Source organism: Phaseolus vulgaris, chromosome 2, assembly GCF_000499845.2.
Source record: "Phaseolus vulgaris cultivar G19833 chromosome 2, P. vulgaris v2.0, whole genome shotgun sequence".
Taxonomy (NCBI): Eukaryota; Viridiplantae; Streptophyta; class Magnoliopsida; order Fabales; family Fabaceae; genus Phaseolus; species Phaseolus vulgaris.
Window position 1 is genome coordinate 27726285 of NC_023758.2, and position 26666 is coordinate 27752950.

General features: G+C 33.5%; 4 protein-coding genes across 6 annotated transcripts; all 4 read left to right on the forward strand.

Annotated features, from left to right (window-relative positions):
- The first annotated feature begins 386 nt into the window (after nt 1-386).
- On the forward strand, nt 387-4836 carry LOC137811196 (DEAD-box ATP-dependent RNA helicase 5). The gene is made up of 13 exons (XM_068612833.1): nt 387-1034; nt 1109-1233; nt 1844-1951; nt 2101-2181; nt 2480-2558; nt 2756-2841; nt 2922-2978; nt 3054-3121; nt 3195-3263; nt 3345-3438; nt 3952-4116; nt 4217-4309; nt 4428-4836. Exons 1-13 carry the CDS (start codon nt 542-544, stop codon nt 4521-4523), a joined length of 1614 nt encoding a protein of 537 aa, XP_068468934.1. The 5' UTR covers nt 387-541; the 3' UTR covers nt 4524-4836.
- A 6951-nt stretch (nt 4837-11787) lies between these two features.
- On the forward strand, nt 11788-15011 carry LOC137811197 (disease resistance protein RPM1-like). Its single transcript, XM_068612834.1, has one exon. It carries the CDS (start codon nt 11987-11989, stop codon nt 14810-14812), a length of 2826 nt encoding a protein of 941 aa, XP_068468935.1. The 5' UTR covers nt 11788-11986; the 3' UTR covers nt 14813-15011.
- Nucleotides 15012-15803: 792 nt separating this feature from the next.
- LOC137811205 (uncharacterized) lies at nt 15804-18705 on the forward strand. Its single transcript, XM_068612849.1, has 3 exons — nt 15804-16105; nt 17294-17408; nt 18460-18705. Exons 1-3 carry the CDS (start codon nt 15890-15892, stop codon nt 18531-18533), a joined length of 405 nt encoding a protein of 134 aa, XP_068468950.1. The 5' UTR covers nt 15804-15889; the 3' UTR covers nt 18534-18705.
- Nucleotides 18706-21958: 3253 nt separating this feature from the next.
- Nucleotides 21959-26249, forward strand: LOC137811198 (disease resistance protein RPM1-like). 3 transcript variants are annotated; one of them, XM_068612837.1, is made up of 3 exons: nt 22498-22639; nt 23176-23372; nt 23468-26249. In XM_068612837.1, the coding sequence occupies exons 2-3, from the start codon at nt 23300-23302 to the stop codon at nt 25873-25875; spliced, it is 2481 nt and encodes an 826-aa protein (XP_068468938.1). In that variant the 5' UTR covers nt 22498-22639; nt 23176-23299; the 3' UTR covers nt 25876-26249. The 3 variants fall into 3 exon arrangements, with proteins under 3 accessions (XP_068468936.1, XP_068468937.1, XP_068468938.1); XM_068612835.1 differs by lacking the exon at nt 23176-23372 and having other exon boundaries at nt 21959-22639; XM_068612836.1 differs by having other exon boundaries at nt 21965-23372.
- Nucleotides 26250-26666: the final 417 nt, after the last annotated feature.

Genomic DNA, 26666 nt, shown 5'->3' on the forward strand with positions numbered 1-26666 from the left:
AGACAACAATAAAATGATAAATAACTAAAAAAAATTAATAAAATAAAATATTGGTAAAAATAAAATTGAAATAAATTTATGTAGAAAAAAACAGTTGTAAGGAGAAATTTTTTATATATATATATAGATATAGATAAAACTTTTCTTTTTTCGTGTGTTTCATGGTTTAAAAAAAAATCCTCATAAACAAATATTATTTTCTTTAAAGTTTTTAAATAAATATTTTATACAATCAACCAAGTAAAACTCAGAGTAATCTTTAACAAGATTAAAATAGCACATGCATTCAAACACATACTTCATGGATATAATTTTTTTATATATAATTAATTATAAATGATTATCATATTAATTAAGATAATTATTATGAATTGTGATATATGATATCAATCCCAACCCACAAAGTCAAAAGTCAAAACCCTAAAAATTATAAATCTTCGTGCTTGCACCTCAAGCAGTTTTTGGCACTGGTTTTCGCTGTTTCGCTGTTTCGCGGCGTTGTTAACTTCCCTTCTCCTACAACCTTCCACAATCTCCAAACATGGGTCGGAGAAACGACGCCGTTTTAGTCAGCGAACCAGTCGCCGAAGAAGTCCCCTACAGCCCCGAGCTCGATTCCGAGAAGAAGAAGAAGAAAAAGAAGAATAAGAACAAAGACAAGCAGCATGAAAGCGAAAACAGCCCTAAACGAAAGCTCGACGAACTCGACCATCAAAACGGCACCGAATCGAAGAAGAAGAAAAAGAAGAAGCACCACGACTCCAAAGAGAATGCAGAGGAAACCAACGGTGACGGGAACAACGACAACGGCGCTAATCGCGATGAAACGGTGGCGGACAGGTCTGTGGTTGTTACAGGCAAGAATGCCGGAGATGCGAAGTACGCGGCGTTGAAAAACTTTTTGGATTCTGGACTTCCAGAGAATGTGCTGGAGTGCTGCAAGGGTTTCGAGAAGCCTTCTCCGATTCAATCGCGGGCGTGGCCTTTCTTATTGGACCGTCGTGATTTGATTGGAATCGCTGCCACTGGATCAGGTGCGTTGTTGTTGTGTATATGTGTGTTTCGCGTGACTTGAAATTGGTTCTGATTTTGGTGGTTTTGCTTTCAGGGAAAACGTTGGCGTTTGGGATACCGGCGATTATGCATGTTTTGGGAAAGCGGAAGGGTAAAGGTTCCAGGGGGCGGAACCCTCTCTGCCTCGTGCTCTCTCCTACTAGAGAGCTAGCACAACAAGTATGAAGTTTGGATATGTTTAATTTTAATTTAAACTTGATGTTTTAATAATTTCATGTGTGTTTTGCACTTGTCAGTTGCAGATTGAAAATAGAGTTCTATATTACTTCCTTTGAAATGAGAGAATTTGAATCTCTCTCTCAAGTTACTGAAAATAAAGGTTTAATTGGATTTCAAATTCCAATTAAAGGGCTCTGTAGCGTGAATTTTTTAGTTGCTACTCTCTACTTGCCTTATTGTTTTATGTGTATACTCGAACATGTGAAACAATGGGTTACAGTCAATTTATCACCGTGCTGTTATTGATTAATTAAATGGTGTGATATGTTAAATATTAGTGTTACGTGACACTTTATAGCTTATATGTATCTCCATCAGAACACTATGTGTCTAAACAGGAAATTGATTGATGCTATTTATTTAGAATAATATTTTTAGGTTCCTACAGTTATGTGAGTTTTACAGTCACCTCAACCCCCCCGCCCAATGTTTCTTTTTCCTCTTATAAAATACAGCGACTTTATCTTACTTTTTCACATCCACGAATATTGGATAGTATTACTGATTTACTGAATGATAATATCTAATAGTTTTCTTTAATTGTTTATAGATATCAGATGTCATGTGTGATGCTGGTAGTTCTTGTGGTGTGGAATCAATCTGTTTGTATGGTGGAACCTCCAAAGGCCCACAAATCTCCTCTCTAAAATCTGGCATTGTAAGTTATAAAATTCTTCTGTTGCTTTGAATGGTTTGTACTCAAATGGCAGTTGAATTTAAATGCTTGTTCATTTACATGTTGAGTGATATTTTGTCCTTTTTTCATTAACATCATACGGATATCTAATACCACTTTTTTCCATCCAGGACATTGTCATTGGAACTCCGGGTCGTATCCAGGATCTAATTGAAATGGGTGTCTGTTGCCTCAAAGAAGTATCTTTTGTGGTAAGCTGTAAATTGTCAAGCAGAATTCTGTTGTTAATTTCCCTCTTATTTTTTAATGCACTTTATACCGTGTAAACAAGTTGTTATACCCATCTTATATTTTTTTAACTACATTCATTGGTGGGAAGGTCAGTTTGAGTCTCTTTGTTGTACATATATTGAATTTTCAATTACCATACAATTTGCTTCTTGGCTGACTTTTCTTTGGCTTTAAATATGTGAACTAGAAGTAGATGCTTGTTTATAAGCAAAATATGGTGAGACTTTTCCAAACATTTTCATTTATTTGTTGTTCCAGGTACTTGATGAAGCAGATCGGATGCTTGATATGGGTTTTGAGCAAATAGTTCGCTCTATTCTGGGTCAGACATCTTCTGGTATGATGCATTTTTATCAGTTGTTACCCCTATTACTGGTCATTAATTTATTTGTCCTAGAGTTTTTAATGTCTGGCTTAGATTTGTCAAAACTGATCTACATGACTGATTCTCCAAGAAGCTTAAACAGATATTTTGTTTGCTCAGTCTTTTCCACATTATTTTTGTCTCAATAAAAAAATTATACTTGTTTGCAGATCGTCAAATGGTTATGTTCAGTGCTACATGGCCTTTGGCAGTTCATCATTTGGCTCAGGAGTTTATGGATCCCAATCCTGTAAAAGTATGTATCTTTTTCAAAAAAAGATTTCAACTATTTTTCATACAATATTTTGGACGAAGAAATGCTTAAACTTGTGATAGGTTGTTGTAGGTTCAGAAGACTTGGCTGCCAATCATGATGTCATGCAGATAGTTGAGGTGTGAATTTGATCAAATCTATATATCATACATTTTTATGGTTTTAGTTAATATTGAATCCTTCTACATTCATAGGTCTTGGATGACCGGGCTCGGGATAGGCGCCTGGTTGCTTTACTGGAAAAGTACCACAAATCTCAGAGGTATATTCTGCAAAAAAAATTACAAGTTTTATTTTGCTACGTGTTGCTAAGATATTGTATCTTTTTCTCTCAGCAATCGAGTATTGGTCTTTGTTTTGTACAAAAATGAAGCCAAACGAGTTGAAAATATGCTTCAAGAAGGGTATGTCATCTCACATTTTATGATAATTTCGTGGTTAAAATATCTAGTGCTTACTTAGGATGTGTTAAATACCATTTTCAGGGGTTGGAAGGCTGTTTCAATACACGGGGACAAAGCTCAACATGATCGCACAAAGGCACTCTCATTGTTCAAGAAGGGAACCTGTCCTTTGCTGGTACTTGTTTTACACTTTTATTATTAGTGATAATTTTTGTATCAGTATGACAACTCATAAGTTAAATGAAATTTATGATTTGCTATGACAACAATGTTTGACTGTTTCCTCTATGATATTGTGGCTATATTGGATAATGGTTGTTTTCTTCTCATCAATTTAACTTCATATTTTTGCAATATGTTTTTCTGCACTTGCTATCTCTGGAAAATGTTTTTATACAAATTCTTCTTTACTTGTTTCTTATCCCTTTCAAAGCTCTAGTTTTAGTATTTTTACACTCCTGACTTGTGGATGAAACCCACTTTTTAATTTAGTCCTCAACGAAAAATGTTCAGATTAAAAGAAGTTATTATGTCAATCTTTTTTGAACTTTAATATTATTGTAAAGGCTCCTGCTAATACCTTTAGTGGGTAATGCTTCTAACGAAACTAGCTTTATGTCTATTGAACGGGACATGCTACTGATACCTTTTTTATATGGCCAATTATCTGACATAATTCAGTGAACAGGTTGCTACTGATGTGGCTGCACGGGGATTGGATATTCCAGATGTTGAAGTAGTGATAAACTATAGTTTTCCTCTCACTACAGAAGATTATGTTCATAGAATTGGGCGGACTGGACGAGCTGGTAAGAAAGGTGTTGCCCATACATTCTTCACACAGCAGAATAAGGTATTACTAACCAACAACGTCATATCCTCCTAGGTTATAGTATTAATTGGTGCTTTTGTGTTTTTCACCCTGGTATCAATTAAGAATTGAAATATTTCAGGGACTTGCTGGGGAGCTGGTGAATGTTTTGAGGGAAGCAGGGCAAATTGTACCCGATGCCCTCCTGAAATTTGGCACACATGTAAAGAAAAAGGTCTATTTTCTTCTCCTTTTATGTCCGTGCACCAGTTCATATTTTTTCTATGATAAAGCTAGGATAAACATTTGATTTTGGTTGATTGTTAAAATTATAATTTTCCTATCCATTATAGGAGTCCAAGCTTTACGGGGCGCACTTCAAGGAAATCCCTGTTGATGCTCCAAAGTCTCAAAAGAAAACATTTGACAACTCTGACGATGAAGACTAAATGATGGTGACTTATGTTTATCTTTGGCTGAAGGAATATGTGAATTCGGTCATTGCTTACTCTTTTTGTTCGAGTTATTTATTACTTTAAAAGGTGATAAAAAAATTCAGTTATAAATATAGGTTAGTGAGTATTTTCCTGTTGTAGCTTGCACTCGTGTGCTTGTAAGCTTTTGTTTTTCTTCTCGTTACGAGATTATAATTTTAAATTCACACATTTTTAGCTGTCTAGGATTTGTCTTTAAATTTCAGAGCTTGACATTTTATAGTTTTAATTGATTAATTAATTAATTTACTATTTTCTTTTGGTTGTATAGCCTGTTACACCAATTTATTATGTTGTTCAACATGCTTTATATATATATATATATATATATTAGAATGGTATATCCTTTTAAATAGGCACATTACAAAACGGTAAACTTTCTAATGAACCAACAAGTTTACCTATTAACAATATGAAAATGAAGATAGACAAAATGAAAGACTGCAACTTACGGTATAGTACATTATGGTGTACTATATCAACCTCTTAATATATGAACTTAAAAGTCTTGATTCGAAGCAACTTCTCAACTTCTACAATAAGTGTTTTTTCAAAGCTTTGGTGAACTCTTCCAACTTCAAGAATAAGTGTTTTTCCAAAGCTTTGCTGAATATGTGAGCGACTTGATCTTTACTCTAACTAGATCAATAGTTTTTCTTTGTGAAGATTTCTCAAGGGGTAAAAGTACAATTACATATCAATACGTTTGCTTCTTCCCCGTAGGTTTGAATATTTTAACAATTTAATTGTTGAGTTATTGTTATAAGAAATTGTAGTAACCTTTATTTGCTCAAGAATTTTCCTCAATCATAAGATTTGACAAATACAAGTTATAGTTGTTCCATAGTGAACAAACTAACAATGAGTTGTTATTTAGAAGATGCTATGGAATAACATTTGTTTCATGCAGAAAGATAAAATCAGTGTTTTTTTCTATCATCTAGATCACATGTAAATTATTATGTATAAATCCAATCAAATCACATTTTTCATCCTTGAAACATACCCCAACGTTACGAGTTTCTTATAAATAGTGTAAAATTATTTTAACATTAAACAAATGTAATTTAATAGGATTTTCTATGTAATTGCTAATCAAACAAACAAAATACATGATGTTTAACTATAATTGCAATAAGATTATATTAGATTGTCATCAATTTGCTTCAAATATGTGCTATCAAACTTCATTTGAAGCCTAATCAAAATTTCTCCTACATGTTTTTTTTTTAAATAGAAAAATCCTATATTTTGATTGAATCACTTTTATATCTAAAAAATAATGTATCAAACCCATACAACATTTCAAATTCATTTATCATTAACTTAAAACTAAACATGACAGTACATTTTTCAGGGAATATAAGATCAATATATAAGATACTATAAGCATTTTCCTTTTGTTTCACACCTTAACATAAATTATTTGCTCGTAAAGACATTTCACAAATTCAATATTTAGAAATCTAGTTTCAATGTGATTATAACAAGCCTATAGGGCTTGTTTTAGCCCATTAAGAGTTTTCCTTAATCTACAAACCTTAGGTATATTCTCCCTGCACCTGATCAATTCAAACTCGCACCCGATCATAGACTTAAAAAGACAAAAGTGCCCTTAATGAATTTTAGATTAGGTCAAGTGATGAATGTGCACCCAATGCAATTACAGATCTGCACCCAACCCTCACTTTTGCACCCAACCCACAACCGCAACTCATCTGCACCATCTTCCTCTAGGTTTTCGCAGGGAAGCACACGCAGCCCTTTCGTTCCGTTTGATTTCGACGACAGAGCATCAGCAGCGACGACGAAGGAGCCCTTGAACGGAGAGGAAGCCCGGAGCGAACGTCGGAGAAGACAAGGTAAGTGACTTGCGAATATTTTTGTTCGGAATTATACTTTGACTTACGGATAAATTTATGCGTAATCATAATACTTTTGTGCGAAAGTCAAATTTGACTTGCGGATATTTTTATCCGTTATATGTAATTGTTGTACGGATATTTTTGTGCGGAAGTGATATTTTGACTTGCGGATAAAAAACAACTATGGATATGGATATCCATAATTAAAAAAACAACTATGAATATGAATATCCATAACTCAAAAAACTACTACGGATATTTAAATCCATAATACAAAACAAAATGCCGGATAATTATATCCGTAATGCAGTGATATGGTGCAGAAAATGTTACTGACTTACGGACGCTTGCATCCGTAAGGTTAAAATGAGACTTCCAGATTTTGGTATCCATCTCTACCTGAGCTTGAACAAAATGCCATAAAAAAACGTAAATCAGTTATTACTTCACAACAATGTCAAAGTGCAAACGACCCCCTCCACCACCACTGTAAATCCACCTCCAACGCAACTCAAAGCACCACCAAAGATGAAAACGAATTTTCTCTGCACCCTTCACAGCTTTTCAAAATAAACATTCACAGCTTTTCAAACTAAAGATGACAAGGGCATGGTTGGATTTTGAAAACTTTTTTGGGTGCAGGAAGCAAATGATCGGGTGCAGGAAGTAATTGCCCAAACCTTATTTTGGTATCCAACCTTAACATATCCAAGTGGTTGATCAATAAATACTTGTTTTTCTAAATTATGCAAGAATGTTGATTTGACATCTAATTGGAAAATTGGCCAGAAATTTTGTGCTGCTAATGCAACCAACAAATTAAAAAAAATATTTTCTTATAACCAATCTCATACCGTTGATTGTACTCTTTTGCTATCAAGCGAACTTTATACTTGTTTCACCACCATCTTTGTTTAACTTTGTTTTGGAAATTTATTTTACACCAATATTTTTTTTGACCTTTAAGTAGATTGCATAGCTTTTTAAGTGTTATTCATTTTAATGGAATTTTTATCATCCATTGCTTTTCTCCATTTTTCTTCTTTAATTGCGGTCTCAAAAAATTTTGGGGTCTCAATGAAAAAATAAAACAAAATGACTAATTTTCTCAACCACAAAATTCTCCATCCATGTAGGTCTTCTCCTATTTCAGTAAGGACATTCATTTGTTGGTTCAACTGCTTGTTGCTCATTGTAATTTCATTGTTGGTTGTTGTCTACCTTCATCAAAATCATTATTTCGATCAAAATTAGCTTATAGTTATTGTTCAAGTTTGTCTGCATCCCAATTTTATAACTAATCCTCATCCAACACCACATCACTACTAGTAACAATTTATTGGTGATAGGATTGTACAATTTTTACACTTTCAATTGTTCAATAACACCAAGAAAAATGATATTTTACTCATTTGTCAACAAACTTCTTTCTCATCTTATATGAAATATGAGTACATGCAACACACTCAAATATTCTAAAATAATCTATGGTTAGTCTCTTTCCACTGCAAGCCTCCTTAAGTATCATGTTTTGAATTACAAAAGTTAGGCTTCTATTTAAGACATGAATACTCCAATTTAGAGCTTTTGGACAAAATGTCTTTGGAACACACTCTTGTGTAAGCAAACTTCTCACCATTTTGAGAATTGTTCTATTTTTCTTCTCTAACACACCATTTTGTTGTGGTGTGTAGGTATAAGCTTTTTCTTGATGTCATGTTCTTTGCACGCAAAAATTAAACTCATTTGAGTTGTATTCTTCATCCCAATTTGTTTGAAAAGTTTTAATGGCCTTTCTTGATTCTTTTCAACTCTTGTTTTGAAAGTTTTAAATGCACCAAAAGTTTCTGACTTCTCTTGCAAAAAATAAAATAAAAATAGACCCATATTTTCATAGAATAATCGTCAATGAAAGTAATTAAATATTTTACCTCCATTTGATGACAATTTTATTATCCACATAAGTCTGAATGCACCCATTCTAAAATATTATTTGCTCTTCATGACTCATTGGGAAATTAATATTATGTTATTTACTAACAACACATTCTTCACAAACTTGAGAAGGAACAAAAACCAATGAAAGACATGTTACCATTTTTTTTATGTTTGTGGAACTCTAATCCTTCTTAATGCAAATGCTCATAATAATAATGTCAAAGCCAAGAAAAATATTTTCCTAGGATATTAAAATAGGTTTAATGATTTCAATCTTTAGAGGAATAAGTGATTTGAACTCATTTTTACAACAATAATAACACCTTTAATTGAATAAATTTCACAAACACCTTTGCTAGTCGGCGATAGTGTAATCATTTTCTTGTAATTGTTCAACACTTAATAAATTGCTTTTCAAATTAGGAACATATAACACATTATAATTTGTTTCAACAAATCATTTTATTTTTATTTTAATACCATCTTTTCTCATTACTTTCATCATAGAGCAATCCTCAAAGCTCACAATTTACTGAAAATCTTCATTTAGAAATGAAAAAGAAGATTTACTACCACTTATATGGTTATTGTAGTATGTATCCTTATACCACAAATCTAATTTAACATTTTTTATTATCTTGAATAACCATTAGCAACATCTCTTCCTCTTCCTCTTTCATCTTTGCTAGATTTGACCTTTGTTTTTCATGAGGCAACTTGGTATAACATTTAGAAGCATAATGACTAAATTTAAGACATGTAAAATATTTTAAAACATTCATGCTTCTTTTCTCTACGCCTTGAGAATGATCATTACAACTCCTGAAATTGTTTTGTTGTTTAAGTCTCTAGCACCTTGTCTCCCTTGCCCTTTGCCTCTATCTCTACACTATCGTTTGAAATTGTTGGAACCAATATTGATAGAAGCATTTAATGCTTGCTTCTTAATTTTTTACGATTTAATATTTTGTTCATGCACCAATAGTGAACGTTGCAGTTCATCAAGTGAAAGATCATCCATGTCTTTAAATTCTTTTATAACACACACAACAAAAATTAAATTTTGGTGCTAAAGATCGAAGTATCTTTTCAACAACATTTATTTCTTCAGTTTTGTCACCATATGTGTGCAATCTTGTGGACAACCATCATCACATGTGCAAAGTAGTCCATGGTTGATTTTTCAGATTTCAACCGAATTGTTTTGAACTTACAACGAAGAACTTGAAGCTAGTGCCTGCTTGCTCTTGTCAATTCTTGATACTTATTCTTTATTGAATCCCAAATATCCTTATATGTTTCTTTATTGAGATTGTTTTATAAAATAGACTGATCAATAACTTTGAAACAAATCATTTTTTGTTTTGTTTTGAAGCTAACTTTAGTGCATCCAATTTCTTTTGTTGTTCGTCATTAAGTAATGCATTTTTTTAGACACACCATGTTCAATTACCTACCGATACTCCTTGGACCTTAGAAAATTTTCCATCAACATACACCAATAACATAGTGACCATCAAAACTAAGAATTTGTGCTCACCACCGAAATGAAGAATTGATAGCTACACAAAAGATTCTTCACTCACCATTTGCTATTCCAAAGGAAGTCTTAGAAAAAAAATCAAACTTTGATATCACTATTAAATAATTTAAATAGACACATTATAAAATGGTACACATTCTAAGAAGTCCATAAGTTTGCCTACTAAAAATGTAAAAAATAAAGATAAACGACAATTAATATACTTAGCTTTTGATGCAACTAATTACGAGTTGGAAAATTATGGGAGAGTTTATTAAACAAGTAAGATTTACATATTTTTGCATCACATTGCATGAAAGCTTGTATGAATTAAAACTCACTACAAATTCTAAATGCCAAAATTAAATAAAATAAGGATGAAACTAATGTTATTCAACCAACAATGTTGCATGAAAACTTATTTAATAAATTACTTAATGAGAAGTTATGGTACATAAGTTAATTTAAAGTTAATATGAAAATATAGATACAAATAAGGAAATTTTGTTGTGTTATTTCCTAGTTTCTCCTCCTTACAAAACACTCGTTAAGAAATTGACCCATTTTTTTATATCAGAAGTTTCTCACCTGGTGCATGGTAAGGTCAACATTCAAATTTACCACCTTTGGTTGAGTACGAAGAAAACACCAAAAATTGAACGCACGTAGCAAATGACCTAAGCAACTAATCATTGAAAAGTATTCGATGTCTGTTCTTAAATATTTTTAATTATTTAATTTAAATATTGAATAATTATTACATTTAAATATAATATTTTTTTATACCAACGTATTTTTGTTTAAGTAAAAGAATGTTATTCTTTTATTACGAATTTTATTTCAGTCAACGCTCTTTAATACACTTCAATGGCTGGTGATTAGCAATTTGGGTTCACCATGTCAAAGGATGCATCCTCGCATGTTCCAATTAGACGAAATAACCGCGTACTAAAGAGCTATGATAGTCTTAGATATGACTTCCCCATTAAACTATGCGTGTTGTAGGGTGAGTGAATCTCATGCAAATTTTTCCTTAGGAGTCATCATTTTTCACTATTGTCCTAAGGATATTAAGAAGTGAACTTTAAACTTAATTCAATCTCATAAAATCAGTTTATATTATGAGGTTTGCACTCACTTGTATACAATGAAATATTTTCATCCCTAGTCGATGTGGGATCTCCAACACATCCCTTCTCACGCCGGAAGTGACAGCTCGTGTGTGGAACAACATATTATGGGTGGTCTGATAACGACCCGATAACGAGTGACACGATAAATCCAACAAACACTCGTTATGATAGACTTTAAATGACTCTGATACCATATTACAAAGTGAACTTTAAGTCTAAGTCAACCCTATAAAATCGGCTCACTTATAGACTAAAATTTTTTTGTTTTTAAATTAGTTTCTATTATTGTTAAATGATTTCTAAATTGGTGTCTAATTAGCAACCAAGGTTTTTGCTACAAAATTTAGAATCCAAATAATTGGTAGCAAAAACTTTGGTTGTTAATTAGACACCAATTTAGAAACCATCTAACAATAATATAAACTAATTTAGAAACTAATTTAGAAACTAATTTAGAAACTACAATTTATGTAGTATCTAAAATGGTCTCTAATTTAGTTACCATAGTAATTAATTATTTTTTGTCTCTAAATATTGATTTTTATTTTATGATTTTGATGGTTTTCTAATGTTTCATGTAAAAGATAAAATCTTGATAAAATATTTTGATTGATTAATCTCATAAAAGTTTGCTAGTCTTCTTCTTTTGTTTGTTTTCGTAAAATAAAAGGTAACATATTTTCCATCGAAGGCATGGTTCTACGTGGTAGTTTTGTGACGCGGAAACATAAGGCCTTCAATCGAATCATATCAGTTGACCATTTCCTTGGTGGCTCTAATAAGATCGCATTTTCTTTAACACATTCAGACACGTAACTTCGAAAATGGCCATATAAGCTCAACATCGAAGCCACAAAGGAATTCATAATCCCATGATCACTATTGTTATTCTTATACATAAAAAATCGACCCAGAAGTCTCATGATAAAGTTCTGCAACAACTCTTGGAGTTAGAAAAAAATGGCAGATAGTTCAGTATCGTTTTTACTGGAAAAGTTGGATTCTTTACTTCAGGAAGAAGTGAATCTGCAGAGAGGGGTTCGTGAAGATGTTCAGCACATCAAATATGAACTTGAACGTCACAAGGCCATCTTAAGGATGGCTGATGCTATGGAGGACAAAGACCCTGAACTCAAAGCATGGGTCAAACGAGTGAGAGATGTTGCTCATGACATGGAAGATGCTATAGATGAATTCAACCTTCGCCTTGTTGATCAACATGGACAAGGCAACAATTCTTCTCTTCATAGGTTTATTTTCGGCCTTAAGACCATGAAAGCTCGGAGAAGAATTGCTTTAGATATGCAAAGTATCAAATGCAAAGTGAACGTTATATCCCAGGGACGTCCTGAGTTACCTGGGCTAGGGTCGAGGTCAAGTCAACGGCTTTCATCAAGGCTTGATAGCCAAGGAGATGCACTTCTGCTAGAAGAAGCTGATCTGGTGGGTATTGACAAACCCAAAAGGCAGATTTGTGATTTGCTTTTCAATGAAGAACTGGGTAGGGCTGTGATTCCAATTTATGGAATGGGAGGGTTGGGGAAAACCACCCTGGCAAAGCAGGTCTATGATGATCCAAAAGTGAAGAAGCGTTTCAGGATTCATGCTTGGATCAATGTTTCACAGTCTTTTAAGCTACAAGAGCTCCTTAAAGACCTGGTTCAGCAGCTCCATAATGTCATTGGCAAACCAGCTCCGGAAGCAGTTGGGCAAATGAAAAGTGAGGGGCTCAAAGAGATGATCAAGAACTTGCTTCAGAGCAGCAGGTACCTAATTGTGCTGGATGATGTGTGGCATGTGAGGGTATGGGACTCTGTCAAACTTGCTTTGCCTAATAGCAACCGTGGAAGTAGAGTGATGGTTACAACACGCAAAAAAGATATAGCTTTGTATTCTTGTGCTGAACTGGGTAAGGATTTTAACCTTGATTTCTTACCTGAGGAAGAAGCTTGGTATCTTTTCTGCAAGAAAACATTTCAGGGTAACTCGTGTCCTCCTCATCTGGAGGAGGTTTGCAGGAAGATCTTAAAAATGTGTGGTGGGTTGCCACTAGCAATTGTGGCAATTGGTGGTGCTTTGGCTACGAAAGGGAGGGCAAACATTGAAGAGTGGCAGATGGTTTGCAGAAGTTTTGGGTCTGAAATTGAAGGCAATGACAAACTGGGGGATATGAATAAAGTGCTTTCCCTAAGTTTCAATGAGTTGCCTTACTATCTTAAATCCTGTTTGTTGTACCTAAATATCTTCCCTGAGTTTCATGCAATTGAGCACATGAGACTAATTCGCTTGTGGATTGCTGAAGGTTTTGTGAATGGAGAAGATGGAAAGACAAGGGAGGAAGTTGCAGACAGTTACCTCAAGGAGCTCTTGGACAGAAGCCTGCTGCAAGTTGTAGCAAAAACCAGTGATGGCAGGATGAAGACTTGTCGTATGCATGATCTTCTAAGGGAGATTGTGAATTTGAAGGCAAAGGATCAAAACTTTGCAACAATAGCCAAAGATCAAGACATAATCTGGCCAGACAAAGTTCGACGCCTGTCAATCATAAATACATTGCATAATGTGCAAAAAAATAGAGCTTCATTCCAACTCCGGTCTCTGCTACTGTTTGACTTATCAGATTCACTGGATAATTTTTCTATACGTGCATTATGTTCCACTGGTTACAAGTTAATCAGGGTCTTAGATTTGCAGGATACACCTTTGGAGGTTTTTCCTGCTGAAATTTTCAGCCTTTACCTTCTCAAGTATCTGAGTTTGAAGAATACAAAGGTGAAAAGCATTCCAGGTACCATTAAGAAGCTGCAGCAGCTGGAGACTCTAGATCTTAAACAAACCCTTGTCACTGTATTGCCAGTTGAAATTGTGGAGCTGCAACAATTACGCCATCTCTTGGTGTATCGCTATGAGATTGAATCTTATGCTTATTTCCATTCAAGGCACGGCTTCAAGGTGGCTGCCCCTATAGGACTCATGAAATCTTTGCAAAAGCTATGCTTTATAGAGGCAGACCAGGCTTTGATGGTTGAGCTAGGAAAACTCACTCAACTCAGGAGGCTTGGCATTAGAAAGATGAGGCAACAAGATGGTGCTGCTCTGTGTTCATCCATTGAGAAGATGATCAATCTCCGCTCACTGTCCATCACAGCAATTGAAGATTATGAGATCATTGATATTCACAACATCTTCAGGCCTCCTCCCTATCTCCAGCAGTTATACTTGAGTGGACGTTTAGACACTTTTCCCCACTGGATTAGTTCTCTTAAGAATTTGGTGCGAGTGTTTCTAAAATGGAGTCGGCTAAGAGAGGATCCTCTGGTACATCTTCAAGATTTGCCAAATCTGAGACATCTCGAGTTTCTTCAAGTTTATGTAGGTGAGACATTGAATTTCAAGGCAAAAGGGTTCCCAAGTCTGAAGGTGTTAGGCCTTGATGATTTAGATGAACTGAAATGTATGACTGTGGAGGAGGGAGCAATGCCTGGTCTTAAAAAGCTCATAATCCAGCGCTGTGGTTCACTGAAGCAGGTACCCTTAGGCATTGAACATCTAACAAAACTAAAATCAATTGAGTTTTTTGACATGCCTGGAGAATTGATCACAAGACTTTCAAGTGGAGGTGAGGATTATTTGAGAGCACAACATGTCCCAGCACTTTATTCCTCGTATTGGAGGGATGGAGGTTGGGATGTCTACTCATTAGAGACTTTAGGGGAGCGAGAGACTGATTTCAGTCGCAGTACTGCAATGAGAAGTCTTGAAAATTGTACTCTCTGGAAGGTTTAACTCATATTTTTTTCTACTTTAACATGCATATGTGAGTGATGACAAGTTTTTGTTTCACATCACCTTGCATATGCTAGCGAATGTACTCTTTTGTTTCTGCACTCATCTCACTGCAGATTCTTAAACTTTCAACCATTATTTGTTTGTTGAACATGTATTCTGAGGTTAATGAATAAAAGTGTTCAACATTTTTGGTTTACGATTACATGATCTCTTAGCTTTTGAATCTTTCTTTCACTGTGATCTGTCACTTCTAAACAGGAAAATAAGAAGCTCACATTCTAAACAAAATATAATAACTGTCACATACATTATATAAAGTGGGTTGAAACGTATTTAATAAAAAACCGATTTCACAAAATTTGAAATTTTTTTATTTTTTTTTAGAGTTTAACAATACAAAATAATATGCATTACAACATTTTGTTTTGTAGTTAGATGTAATTTTTTAATAAGATTACTTTACCTTATATTTATTCTTTTATATAAAATAAAAGGATATTACTTTTTTAGCAACTACTTAAGGTATTGTTTTTTAACAAGACTACTTTATATTATACCATTTTTTTTAATTTTTTTTTATTTTTTTAATTTTTTTTTTATCAGCAATATATATTATATTATACCATAAAATGCATATAATAGTAAAATTTCTATCCACAAATAACTATATAATCCTCAGCTCAACATTAATTTTTTAATTCTCCTTTTTTTTCTTGCAAAAGATTTATCTTTTATATTTTTGTAAGATTTGTTACATGTTTTTTTTATATATAGTTTTAAACTGACTTTTTTAATTATTAATAATTTTGTATTACTATATAAACTCTTTATTATAAATTTTAATTGTAATAATATAATTTATTTTTAAAAATATTCATCTATTACAAATTTTAGTTATAAAAAATACACGTTTATAATTTATCCTGAGAATTACAAGTTTGTTATTTTTTTATTATTTAATTATTCCATATTTTATTTTGATTTAAAGAGTTCCCAGAAAAAGAAGAATAACGATAACCTAATATAAGAGGATAAGAGGAGAAGGAAGAGAATTGGGATAAGGTGAATTGAGAGATGGCGAAGAAGGGGAAGAAGCAACTGATGTCATCGGCGCCGTGGCGAGGTGAGGAGAGCGAAGTGTTCGAAGAGGGAAAGCTCAAAGTGACGAGGCAGGGTGATGGCACTGCGACCATGCACGTTCCCTCTTCCAAGTCCAACCATCTTCACCAGGACGAAGATTCCATCGAAATTGATCCCGAACTACGCTACAGTTTCCAGCGCAATTTCCAGGTTCTTCTTTTCTCTTAACAAAACTCTTCGATCTATTTTAATTTTAAACGTATCGCCATGTTTGGCCTATGTAAGGAGAATTTCATTTCAAAATTAGGTATAGGTCTGTTCGGATAAATTTATCCACAAACACTCATTCGAGTAGAAACTAAGTAAGAAAACTAAACAAAATTGCTGAATATGTTAATATTAGATTCTATAACTGTGTGAACAAACTTTTACATATCAACTAGTTAGTAGATTTTAGTGCGAAATTTTTTATCGGATGTGGATCATTGTTTTCATAATGTACTGTTCAGAGTCTGAGTTTCGCTTGCGGAATTCACTGGTAAGTAACATAGTATCATGCTCTTTGATCCATGGTTATTGAAATCGTGAGTTAACTCATAAGTTGAGTGAGTTTATGAATACAGAACCTTGTTTTGAGTTAACTTGGAAGCAATGGTTTTTTATAAGCTCAGGGTGAACTCGGATGAACTAACGAGTTTGGTACTCGTACTACCAGATAGTTAATTTCTTATCAAGATTGACTATTTTGTATGCTTTATTACGGGATTAAAATGTTGAACTAGTATGCTAGTTATAGGTATTTTAATATTTTTTATACAAAGTAAATTCATAGTTTAAGAAAACTGTTGAGTTTGACAACCTTGTTTATGACCTTTAACTGATATCACTATAAATTGCAGCATGTCCAGGTTGGCTTCCTTCACAGTTAATTAAGCTTTTGCTATTACATTCTTATGCACCATTCGTGTATATTACATGCTACTATGCTAGTGCTACCCACCTTCTTTCACATGCACGGACCTGCCTTTGGTGTGTCCCCATGTTTGACGCATATCCAACATCGACACATATGACATGTAAAGTGTCAAATTTAAAAGGCATTATTTTGCATCTTCGACATGCATGTTGTGTCTCGTGTATGTGTCACTGCTTCATAACTATCATTTTGTCTTTTCCATATATTCTCATATTTATGGTATTACTCATTCTGTATAAACGACTTCGACCATGAAATGTGCAGAAGTAACATTTTGTCTAATGGACAATGAATGTGGGTTTAGTTGGATGGAACTAATAACTGAACAAACACTACAATGATTTCCTTCTTGTTTGTGGATTGATTAGCATTGATGTACTTCTCCAAGTTTTGGACTGATATGTTTTTTTTGTATAATGCAGTTTCTTCAACGTGTTTTTAGCATTGACACTGTTGTGAAACCTCTTCCTCCTGTCATGGCATACAATGTCTCTCGCAACTTGAGCTTCTTCACTCGCATTTTCACCCAATTCTTTGGTATGTTAGATTTGCAGCACCTTTTTCCACAGCTGAGATTATGGAACGAAACTGCCCCAATTATTATAAGGATCACTGTTAATCTTTCTTTGGAACAAACAAAGAAGACCAAATATATATCCTAGGAAGTTTTACCCCCTCTTTTTACTCTAGATCTGAAATTTTTGCTTTTCCCTAGTTTTTTGCGTGGTAATTACGAAACTATGCTCTAGGTTTTATCTGAAAATGCCAAGTGGAATGAAGTGGAATTGGGTAGAACGAAATGAAATTATTTTATGTTGGGGATGGAGTAAAGTTTCCATTCAATTATTTGGAAAGTGAACAAAATGGTAAAGGGGATTAGTAAACAATAAGTTGATTCCATCTCATAATGCTTCCAAATCAGGGGAGAAACATTGTTTGAGTGGGATGGAACCTATTTCATCAAGTTTCATTTCTTTCCACCGTTAATTTTGAAAAAAAATCAAAGCAATGGTAATTAAGAGCATTCTACTGCATATTCTTCCATTCTACCTCATTCCATCAATTCAAAAATGAGAACTGTTTGCATGTTAGCTAGTCACTCAATAAATTTCTTATATCATTCTCGTTTATTGGTTATATTTGATTGGAAATTACAAAATTATGAGTGATACAAATTTTTTGTGATTTTCAATAAATTTCAATGATAATAGTTGTTCAAAATAGTGTCTTAGAATGTATGCTACTGGTGTTTTTCTTCAAACCTAGTTTTTTTCAAATATTTTCTCTTGCGGTTTTTTGCGAAGCCTTCAAGTTGTCCATTTCTCGATGCTAACCTTTACTACTTTATACATGAACAAGAATCTCAAACCATATTTTCCCTTTCTCTTTCATTATAGTCTAAATTGATTATATGAGTTTCTCGATGTTTTATTTGGCATTTGAGTAGAGTGTCATACTAAAGTGTATGATCTATGATGGGAAAAAGTTATTGGTGGTATTTCTGCAACTTCATTGGATTAGCTATTATGTTTATTTTGGAAAACGGGTATTTGTTAATCTTTGATGTTTCCTTGCGTTTATGTTGCAGATCCTGAAGGTATTGCAAATGCCCAGAAATCCTTGGGCATAGGAGAGGAAGATAAAGTTCGCAAAGTTCGTTGAAGACAATTGGGATTAGACACAGAATGGGATTGCGAAAAGGGAAAAAGTACTAAAATGAGGAAATAGACTTATCATCTATGATTAACCTTTTTCGGATTGATCACTCGTGGTATTGTTTAACTCGTAATGCAGTTATATATATTACAAATTGAGCAGCATGACAATTTGATTACTTCATAATCTTAAAAAAAGCAAGATCGTAGAGAATGTGGGTAGTAACTCTAATCCAATGTAATTTTGGTATTTAGTAAAAAATGAGACTCACTATTGGGCGAGTTAGAAGGAATATTATTTTCAGTTAAAAAAATGGAGGAATAAATCATTAATTATCATCGTTCTTTTAATAGGAATCTTGCTCATTATCAGGGATTATGCCACCATTTTTTTCCAACCCCTTAAAGGGATGTGCTAAAGACATTAGAACCAGGGATTCAAAAGAAAGGATTTTGATCGTCTGCAGTTAAGTGGAACTGCGCTAATCTCACACATCCAATTTATTTTCTTGGATAATAAATTAATATTTAAATTAAAATTATGTATTAGTTTTGATTGTGATTTACAACTGCGTGGTGCTGTGCAGTTATATATATATATATTACATCCATATAAAAATTAACCTATGTAGTTTTTGATTGACTTCATCTGTATAGTTCATGCAAAAAACTATATTCATGTCATTATTTTTTTAAGAGCAAACATAACATTTTATTGGTAAACCAAATTTGAAAACATTAAACATAATTTATAATAACAAAGGTTATATTGACCACTTGCCCTAAAAAAGTAAAGTAAAAAATGGATGGACTGATACAACAGTTAGTCATTTCATTCTGTGGTGACTGAAGATAATTGAGGTGTGATCTAGTAGGTATAGGGAAAATAATCCTCCTCATATCATAACCAATAATAACAATAATTGCTTCTGATTAATAAACAAATCAGCTCTTGTGTAGTGTTGAACTAATTTGGTTGATTTTCGGTTAACTCAAGCCTTGCTTTGAAAATAATACCAATTTTTTATATGCTTAATGTTCGAAATTTGCTTTCTATAGTTGAAGACATTGCGTGCTAAGTACTCAAGACTCTACAAACTCTTAGTCCTTCTGAAAATTACATCGACAAAGACATTTTCAATGATACACTTCTCTAGCATACTTTCCACAGGCTCAAGGTATTAAAAAAAATATAAATATCTAGCACTATTCTGTGTTTCCATAGAAAAAATATACTCCTTTTCCCAACACCAAAACTTTTTCTAATCCACAAATTAGGTTTTGAATAAAAGCCCTAGCTGTGTGGTTCATTTAATGTATTTGACTTTGCTTCTAAAAACCTACTTTCCCTTTTGTAATATGATAGTGGCCTTCTAGGCTTTATTATTTTTCCATTTAGTCGTCATTAAGAATGTAAATGCACTTTGAATTCATTGAAGATGTTCCAAGATTCTTATTTTAGTCAAACATGGAACTCATTATGTGGACAACATGACACCATTGCCGTGCCCACTGTTTCAAGGCAAAGGAAAACCGACGGTGTCAATTTATATACAATTTCTGAGTAAATCAGGTTCTGAGTATGATTGATGGCATCATTATATTCATATTTTCTCATCAAAAAGTCAGCAAAGACATCTTCCATATGTATGGTTCTAATTTTGCTGTTATAGTTAACATATTGGTGATAGTGTACAAGTTAATCATTTACTAGCTTATAAGAAAATTAGTTGCTTATAAACTCAAACCTATGCTCATTGAGGGGATATGGTTTGAATTTTAGTTTAAAATATATTTAAATTAAATATGAAAAGTATATAGGTTCAATTTAATCAGAACAAAAGGAATTGGTTTGAATCAATTTTTGCAATTTTACCGTCTAATATTTTATTAATATGTTTCAACTTATTATTATATATGATGAATAATTTTAGGATTAAATATGTTTTTTTTACATGTTACTATAATTTTAGGATTAAATAATTTTAGGATTGCATACTCAAGTATAACTACTTCCAATGGGTTGATGAAGTAGAATATCAAATTGAATCAATTTCATACAAAAGAAAGACTTATTTCATTCATTTTCATACAAACATTTGGATGGTCTAAAATTTGAAAAAAACAAAAACCAATTTCATACTATAATAAAGGAAAAAAAAACATATTTAATCAATAATTTTATTATTTATTTAACTATAATTAAATATTTATTCTTTTTCTATTATGTATAATATTAAACAATTTAATTATATATATTAACCATCTTTTCTTTTTTATCAACAACAAATTTTCACGACTAATAATACGTTTAAGGTCTTTTTTTCTTCAAAATTCATTAATTTTCCTCCTTTCACACACACATATCTTACATATAAATAAAATAAAAAATACATTAGATTATATCATGATTAACTATCATGTACTTTTCTAAATTTGGATTCTCTACATAGTTTTTGGTATTTGTCCTCTTAGTATTTCTTCAAAATACACTAATCTTGACATTTTAAAATATATTAAAAACTTTTTTTAATAAATCAAAATCAATATATTTTGAAGGCAGAGACATAATACTAAAAATCTAGTAAAAAATCTAGACTCGCAAGCTTTTCCACAATCCTAAGAATGATGGACCATTACAATTAATATGGTGTTAGAAAAATAGGGACAGTGGAAGGATGATCTTAAATAAAGATAAATTGGAAAGTTAAGATATATTTTTATAAATTAAAGTATTAACTAATTTCAACAAACTTTTTTAATTTATGTATAATTTGAAAAGGTTTACATGAAAAATACCATTGGAATTTGCATATTTTAAGTTAGATTTATAAGATAAAATAAGTAATCCACTCTTCATTAAACTATGCAATTAGTCGAATATAAGTGAAGACAGATATTTACTCAGTGGTCTATTTTTATTTTTGTTTCTAACTCACCAATCAACTTACACTATCTCTCCAATATCCCTTAACTTATTGGTTAACTAAGTACTTAAAATTTAATTAAGGGTAAAAGAAAAAAAAAACACTACTATATATCTGTGTTTTCTTTGTTCTGCATTTCTTACCTTAGGATAATAGCTAAATTCCTACAAGCAAAGCCATCTAGATTAACTCTGCCCCCAAAGCTACGAGTCACTGGTAACATTCTTTTTATACTTTTTGGCATATGCAAATGCTTTCATCCCCTTTCACTAAAGCCTTATTTTTAGTACTGCTAGACAACTTGTCTTTCCTAAAAAAAATTGTCCAGAAAAATTTGAGGTATTTTGCCTTCAACCAAATCAGTCACCTTGCATTGCTGAAAGGAATATTGTTTTAAAATCCTTTACGCGTTTCTTACTCACATCATCTAACTAATAGTGAGTCAGCAATTTTATATAGTGATTTTTCTCTTCATATATATTTTAAGATAGCTTTTTAAGCTTTTAGCTCAACTTGACATATATTAAAGGAAACGCTTTTCTTGCACTTTCTGTTTTGTTTCCTTTTCTGACACGTAAGTAGTAATCTACTTGTGAGAAAAAAGTATTGCATCTCTATCTCCTTTGTTATCATGCAACTTGGGGTTGAATAGAACAATATTATAAGAAATTTCAAAAAGCAAGGCACTTCCTATATAGCTAGCAAGTTTGAAACCAAGTTTCTTTCCACTAGTTGCTGCAGAAATGCACAAAATTCATGGCTGAGAGTGCAGTGCGTTTTCTTCTCCAAAGGCTTGCACCTGTTCTTGAGAATAAGGTGAAATTGTTCACTGAAGTTCAAGCAGAAGTGATATACCTGAAAGGACAGTTGGAGCTGATAAGAGCCTTCTTAAGGGTTGCAGATGCGTTAGAAGAGAGTGATGAGGAACTTAAAGTTTGGGTTAAGCAAGTCAGAGATGTTGTTTATGAGGCTGAAGATCTTCTTGATGAATTGGAACTTGTCCAGGTACATAACCATACTAATGGATTCTCTATTTATCTCCGTATCAGGAATATGAAAGCTCGCTATCGGATTGCACATGAGTTAAAAAGCATCAACTCACGCTTGAAAGCTATTTCTTCAAGTCGTAAGAGATTCCTCAGTCAACTGGAGACTTCTTCAGTGGCTTCAAATTCCATTAATACAGGTACTACTAACTGGCAAAGACTCTATTCACGCTTAAATGATGAATATCCTGATGGTCATGTACAGGGGAGCCACTCAATTATTGAATTATTTGTGTTCTTTCCCTGTCTTCAAGATAGATCAGTATCAATACTTGTAGTGAATGTTTTGAAACGTGTTCTGAAGTAAAGAATCCAATATGATGTGGAAGCTATACCTATTAGCTTATTATTAAACATGAACGTGCTAGTAATCATTAAATTGCTGCTGATCCAATCGAAGTATTTACCACACCATTTCTTGTTGAGCTCATTTCTTCGTTCTTTCATTTCACTATTAAAAAAATAAGGAATACAAATCTATCTGCTGATATTTCTCTATACGATATTGAAGATGACACATCAACTAGAGATAAATACATTTCAAAGTATATAGGTGAATACAAACTTCACCTTATAAGTCGATTTTATAAGGTTGAGTTAAGTTTAAAGTCCACTTTTTAATATGGTATCCGAGTTATTTAGAGTTTATCTTAACGAGTGTTTGTTGCCTTATTAGGCCACGCGCTGTCAACCACTCATAATATATAGTCTCACGCACGAGTTTGAGGGTCTCAAGCCTATCCTAAAGAGGGTTTATATATAGTCTCACGCACGAGCTTGAGGGTCTTGAGCCTATCCTAATGAACGAGTGTTTTTGGTCTTATCAGGCCACTTGCTATCGACCACTCATAATATATAGTGGTAACCAAGAAGGTGCAAAAGAAGTGAGCAAGTGGTAGTAAGCAAATTGCATTCTAACAATACAAATGTACTTCTTTTGCTAAAACAATAAACATATCCTGAAACAGGTAACGCATGGCATGATCAACGAGGAGATGCTCTTCTCCTGGACAACAATGATCTAGTGGGCATAGACAGGCCAAAAAAGAAGTTTATAGGATGGTTGATCAATGGTTGTCCTGGACGAAAAGTGATTTCTGTTACTGGAATGGGAGGGATAGGAAAAACTACTTTGGTGAAGAAAGTATATGATGATCCAGACGTAAAAAAACACTTCAAAGCCTGTGTTTGGGTGACTGTTTCTCAATCTTGTAAAATTGAGGAGCTTCTCAAAGACTTGGCCCTGAAGCTCTTTTCTGAAATAAGGCGACCGATTCCAGAGGGAATGGAAAGCATGTGTAATGATAAGCTCAAGATGATTATCAAAGACCTGCTGCAGAGGAAGCGGTATCTAGTAGTATTTGATGATGTGTGGCATATGTATGAATGGGAAGCTGTCAAATATGCATTGCCAAACAATACTTGCTGTAGCAGGATCATGATCACCACTCGTAGATCTGACTTAGCCTTTACCTCCAGCATAGAATCCAATGGTAAAGTGTATAACTTGCAACCCTTGAAAGAAGATGAGGCTTGGGATCTATTTTGTAGGAACACCTTTCAGGGTGATTCATGTCCCTCATATTTGATTGACATCTGTAAATATATCTTAAAAAAATGTGAGGGTCTTCCCCTTGCAATTGTGGCAATCAGTGGTGTCCTAGCCACAAAAGACAAGCGCAGAATTGATGAGTGGGACATGATTTGCCATAGTCTTGGAGCTGAAATTCATGGCAATGGAAAACTTGATAGTTTTAAAACTGTACTCAACCTCAGCTTTAATGATTTACCTTACCATTTGAAATACTGTTTCTTGTACTTAAGCATCTTTCCTGAGGACTATCTGATTCAGCGCATGAGATTGATTCGCTTATGGATAGCAGAAGGATTTATTGAAGCCAAAGAAGGGAAAACAAAGGAAGATGTAGCAGATGATTACCTGAAGGAGCTCCTGAACAGAAACTTGATACAAGTAGCAGGGATAACATCTGATGGAAGGGTCAAAACTTTGCGAATCCATGATCTTCTACGGGAAATCATCATTTTGAAGTCTAAGGACCAAAACTTTGCATCCATTGTCAAAGAACAAAGTGTGGCATGGCCTGAAAAGATTCGGCGGCTTTCAGTGCACGGCACATTACCATATCGGCAGCAACATAGGTCTGTCTCTCAACTCCGTTCCTTTTTAATGTTTGGCGTTGGAGAACATGTACCCCTTGGCAAACTGTTCCCAAGTGGTTTTAAACTGCTTAGTGTTTTAGATTATCAAGATGCACCTTTGAAGAAGTTTCCACTAGCAGTTATTGATCTATATCATTTAAGATATCTAAGCTTAAGGAACACAAAGGTGAAAATGGTTCCAGGTTACCTAATAGGGAAGTTGCACAATCTAGAAACACTCGATCTTAAGAAGACTTCTGTCAGAGAATTGCCTGTAGATATTCTCAAGCTTCAAAAGCTTCGCCATCTCCTTGTCTATCAGTTTAAATTCAAAGGTTATGCACAGTTTCACTCCAAACATGGTGTTAAGGCCCCTACTGAAATAGGAAATTTGAAGTCACTACAAAAGCTTTGTTTTGTGGAGGCAAACCAAGACCGTGGAATGATAATAAGGCAGTTAGCGAAGCTAACTCAACTAAGAAGGTTAGGAATCTTGAAACTTAGAGAGGAAGATGGGATGGCTTTCTGTTTGTCCATTGAGAGATTAACAAATCTTCATGCCCTCTCTGTTACTTCTGAGGGTGAGAGTAAAGTCATTGATCTGACATTTCTTTGTTCACCCCCTCCATTTCTTCAACGCTTGTATTTGTCAGGGCGTCTACAAGAGTTACCATGTTGGATACAGTCTCTTCATAGCCTAGCTAGGCTATTTCTGAAATGGAGCTGTTTAAATTATGATCCTCTAGTGTATCTGCAAGATCTGCCAAACCTTGCACATCTTGAACTACTTCAAGTTTATGATGGTGACACTATGCATTTTAGGAGTGGAAAGTTCAAGAAGCTCAAGGTTTTAGGTCTTGACAAATTTGATGGACTGAAAGAGGTGACAGTGGGGAAGGATGCAATGACTTGCCTAGAAAGGCTGAGCATAGGGCGTTGTGAATTGTTGAAGAAGGTTCCATCAGGCATTGAGAATTTGACTAAGCTGAAAGTCCTTGAGTTTTTCGATATGCCAGATGAACTGATGAAGACAATATGTCCACATGGTCCAGGAAAAGATTACTGTAAAGTTTTACATATACCAGATGTCTATTCTACCTACTGGAGAGATGGAGGTTGGGATGTTTATGCTCTAGACACTTTCACCAGAGATTGTTCTCCTAGATCAGGCACTCTCATAAGAAGTCATGAACCTCGCATTCAGTGGAAGCTGTAGCTCTAAATTGTGGAATAATTGGTACAATTCTAGAGTATGTGTTGATCTTGAATCAAAATTGAAATTTCAGTTTAATAATACCCAGATTTATTGATATTGTGTGGGTTATTGAGGTGATATTTCAATTTTGATTGGACAACAACTTTAACAGCACCCAAGGAAGTGTAACAATTTCTATAGATTACCTAAACTGTGCTTTAAAAATTGAGCAGACTCATTTCCTGTATAGAAGTCAGTGCTCTAAATAAAGGTGTAGGTTTTTGTTCACCTTTGTTTAAATTTGATCAATGTAAATAAATTCCATAATCACCATTTGTTAAATACACATTGTATAATACAATTCTTCCTATATTACATATTCAGATTTGATTCTATTTTGTTATGATTAAAGAAATAATGTGATATCAGCAGTCGTGCCTATTACAAGTTATATTTTATTATCAATGCAAATGAAAATTAATATAACTACGCTTAGCATTGAATGAAAAATAAATTAAAAAAACAGAGAAGTTGTACAAAATTACCTCGATGAACTCTTAATGCAGATGGAAGACAGACAAAACCTTCTATCTCCATTACCTTGATTCAGAAGACTAAGTAGGGGAAATATATTTTCTCTGCTGGTTTGCTCTATTAGGTTTCAGTTTGTTTTTCAAACCCAACCAAAACTCATACTAGCGTGGATCAACGAAATCGTATTCTGTTTTAAAATTCTAAAATTAAACTTTTTATTTTAAAAATATAATGAGGTTTAACTTATAGAAAGTTACTTTATTTATGACTTAAAAAAA

Bases quoted from the DNA above. Each gene is read 5' to 3' on its own strand.
- LOC137811196 (XM_068612833.1), top strand. From the start codon at position 542: ATGGGTCGGAGAAACGACGCCGTTTTAGTCAGCGAACCAGTCGCCGAA. The intron at 1,035-1,108 runs GTGCGTTGTTGT...TTTTGCTTTCAG, and splicing joins AATCGCTGCCACTGGATCAG to GGAAAACGTTGGCGTTTGGG. The intron at 3,122-3,194 runs GTATATTCTGCA...TTTTTCTCTCAG, and splicing joins AAGTACCACAAATCTCAGAG to CAATCGAGTATTGGTCTTTG.
- LOC137811197 (XM_068612834.1), top strand. From the start codon at position 11,987: ATGGCAGATAGTTCAGTATCGTTTTTACTGGAAAAGTTGGATTCTTTA.
- LOC137811205 (XM_068612849.1), top strand. From the start codon at position 15,890: ATGGCGAAGAAGGGGAAGAAGCAACTGATGTCATCGGCGCCGTGGCGA. The intron at 16,106-17,293 runs GTTCTTCTTTTC...TGTATAATGCAG, and splicing joins GTTTCCAGCGCAATTTCCAG to TTTCTTCAACGTGTTTTTAG. The intron at 17,409-18,459 runs GTATGTTAGATT...TTTATGTTGCAG, and splicing joins CATTTTCACCCAATTCTTTG to ATCCTGAAGGTATTGCAAAT.
- LOC137811198 (XM_068612835.1), top strand. From the start codon at position 22,210: ATGGCTGAGAGTGCAGTGCGTTTTCTTCTCCAAAGGCTTGCACCTGTT. The intron at 22,640-23,467 runs GTACTACTAACT...ATCCTGAAACAG, and splicing joins TTCAAATTCCATTAATACAG to GTAACGCATGGCATGATCAA.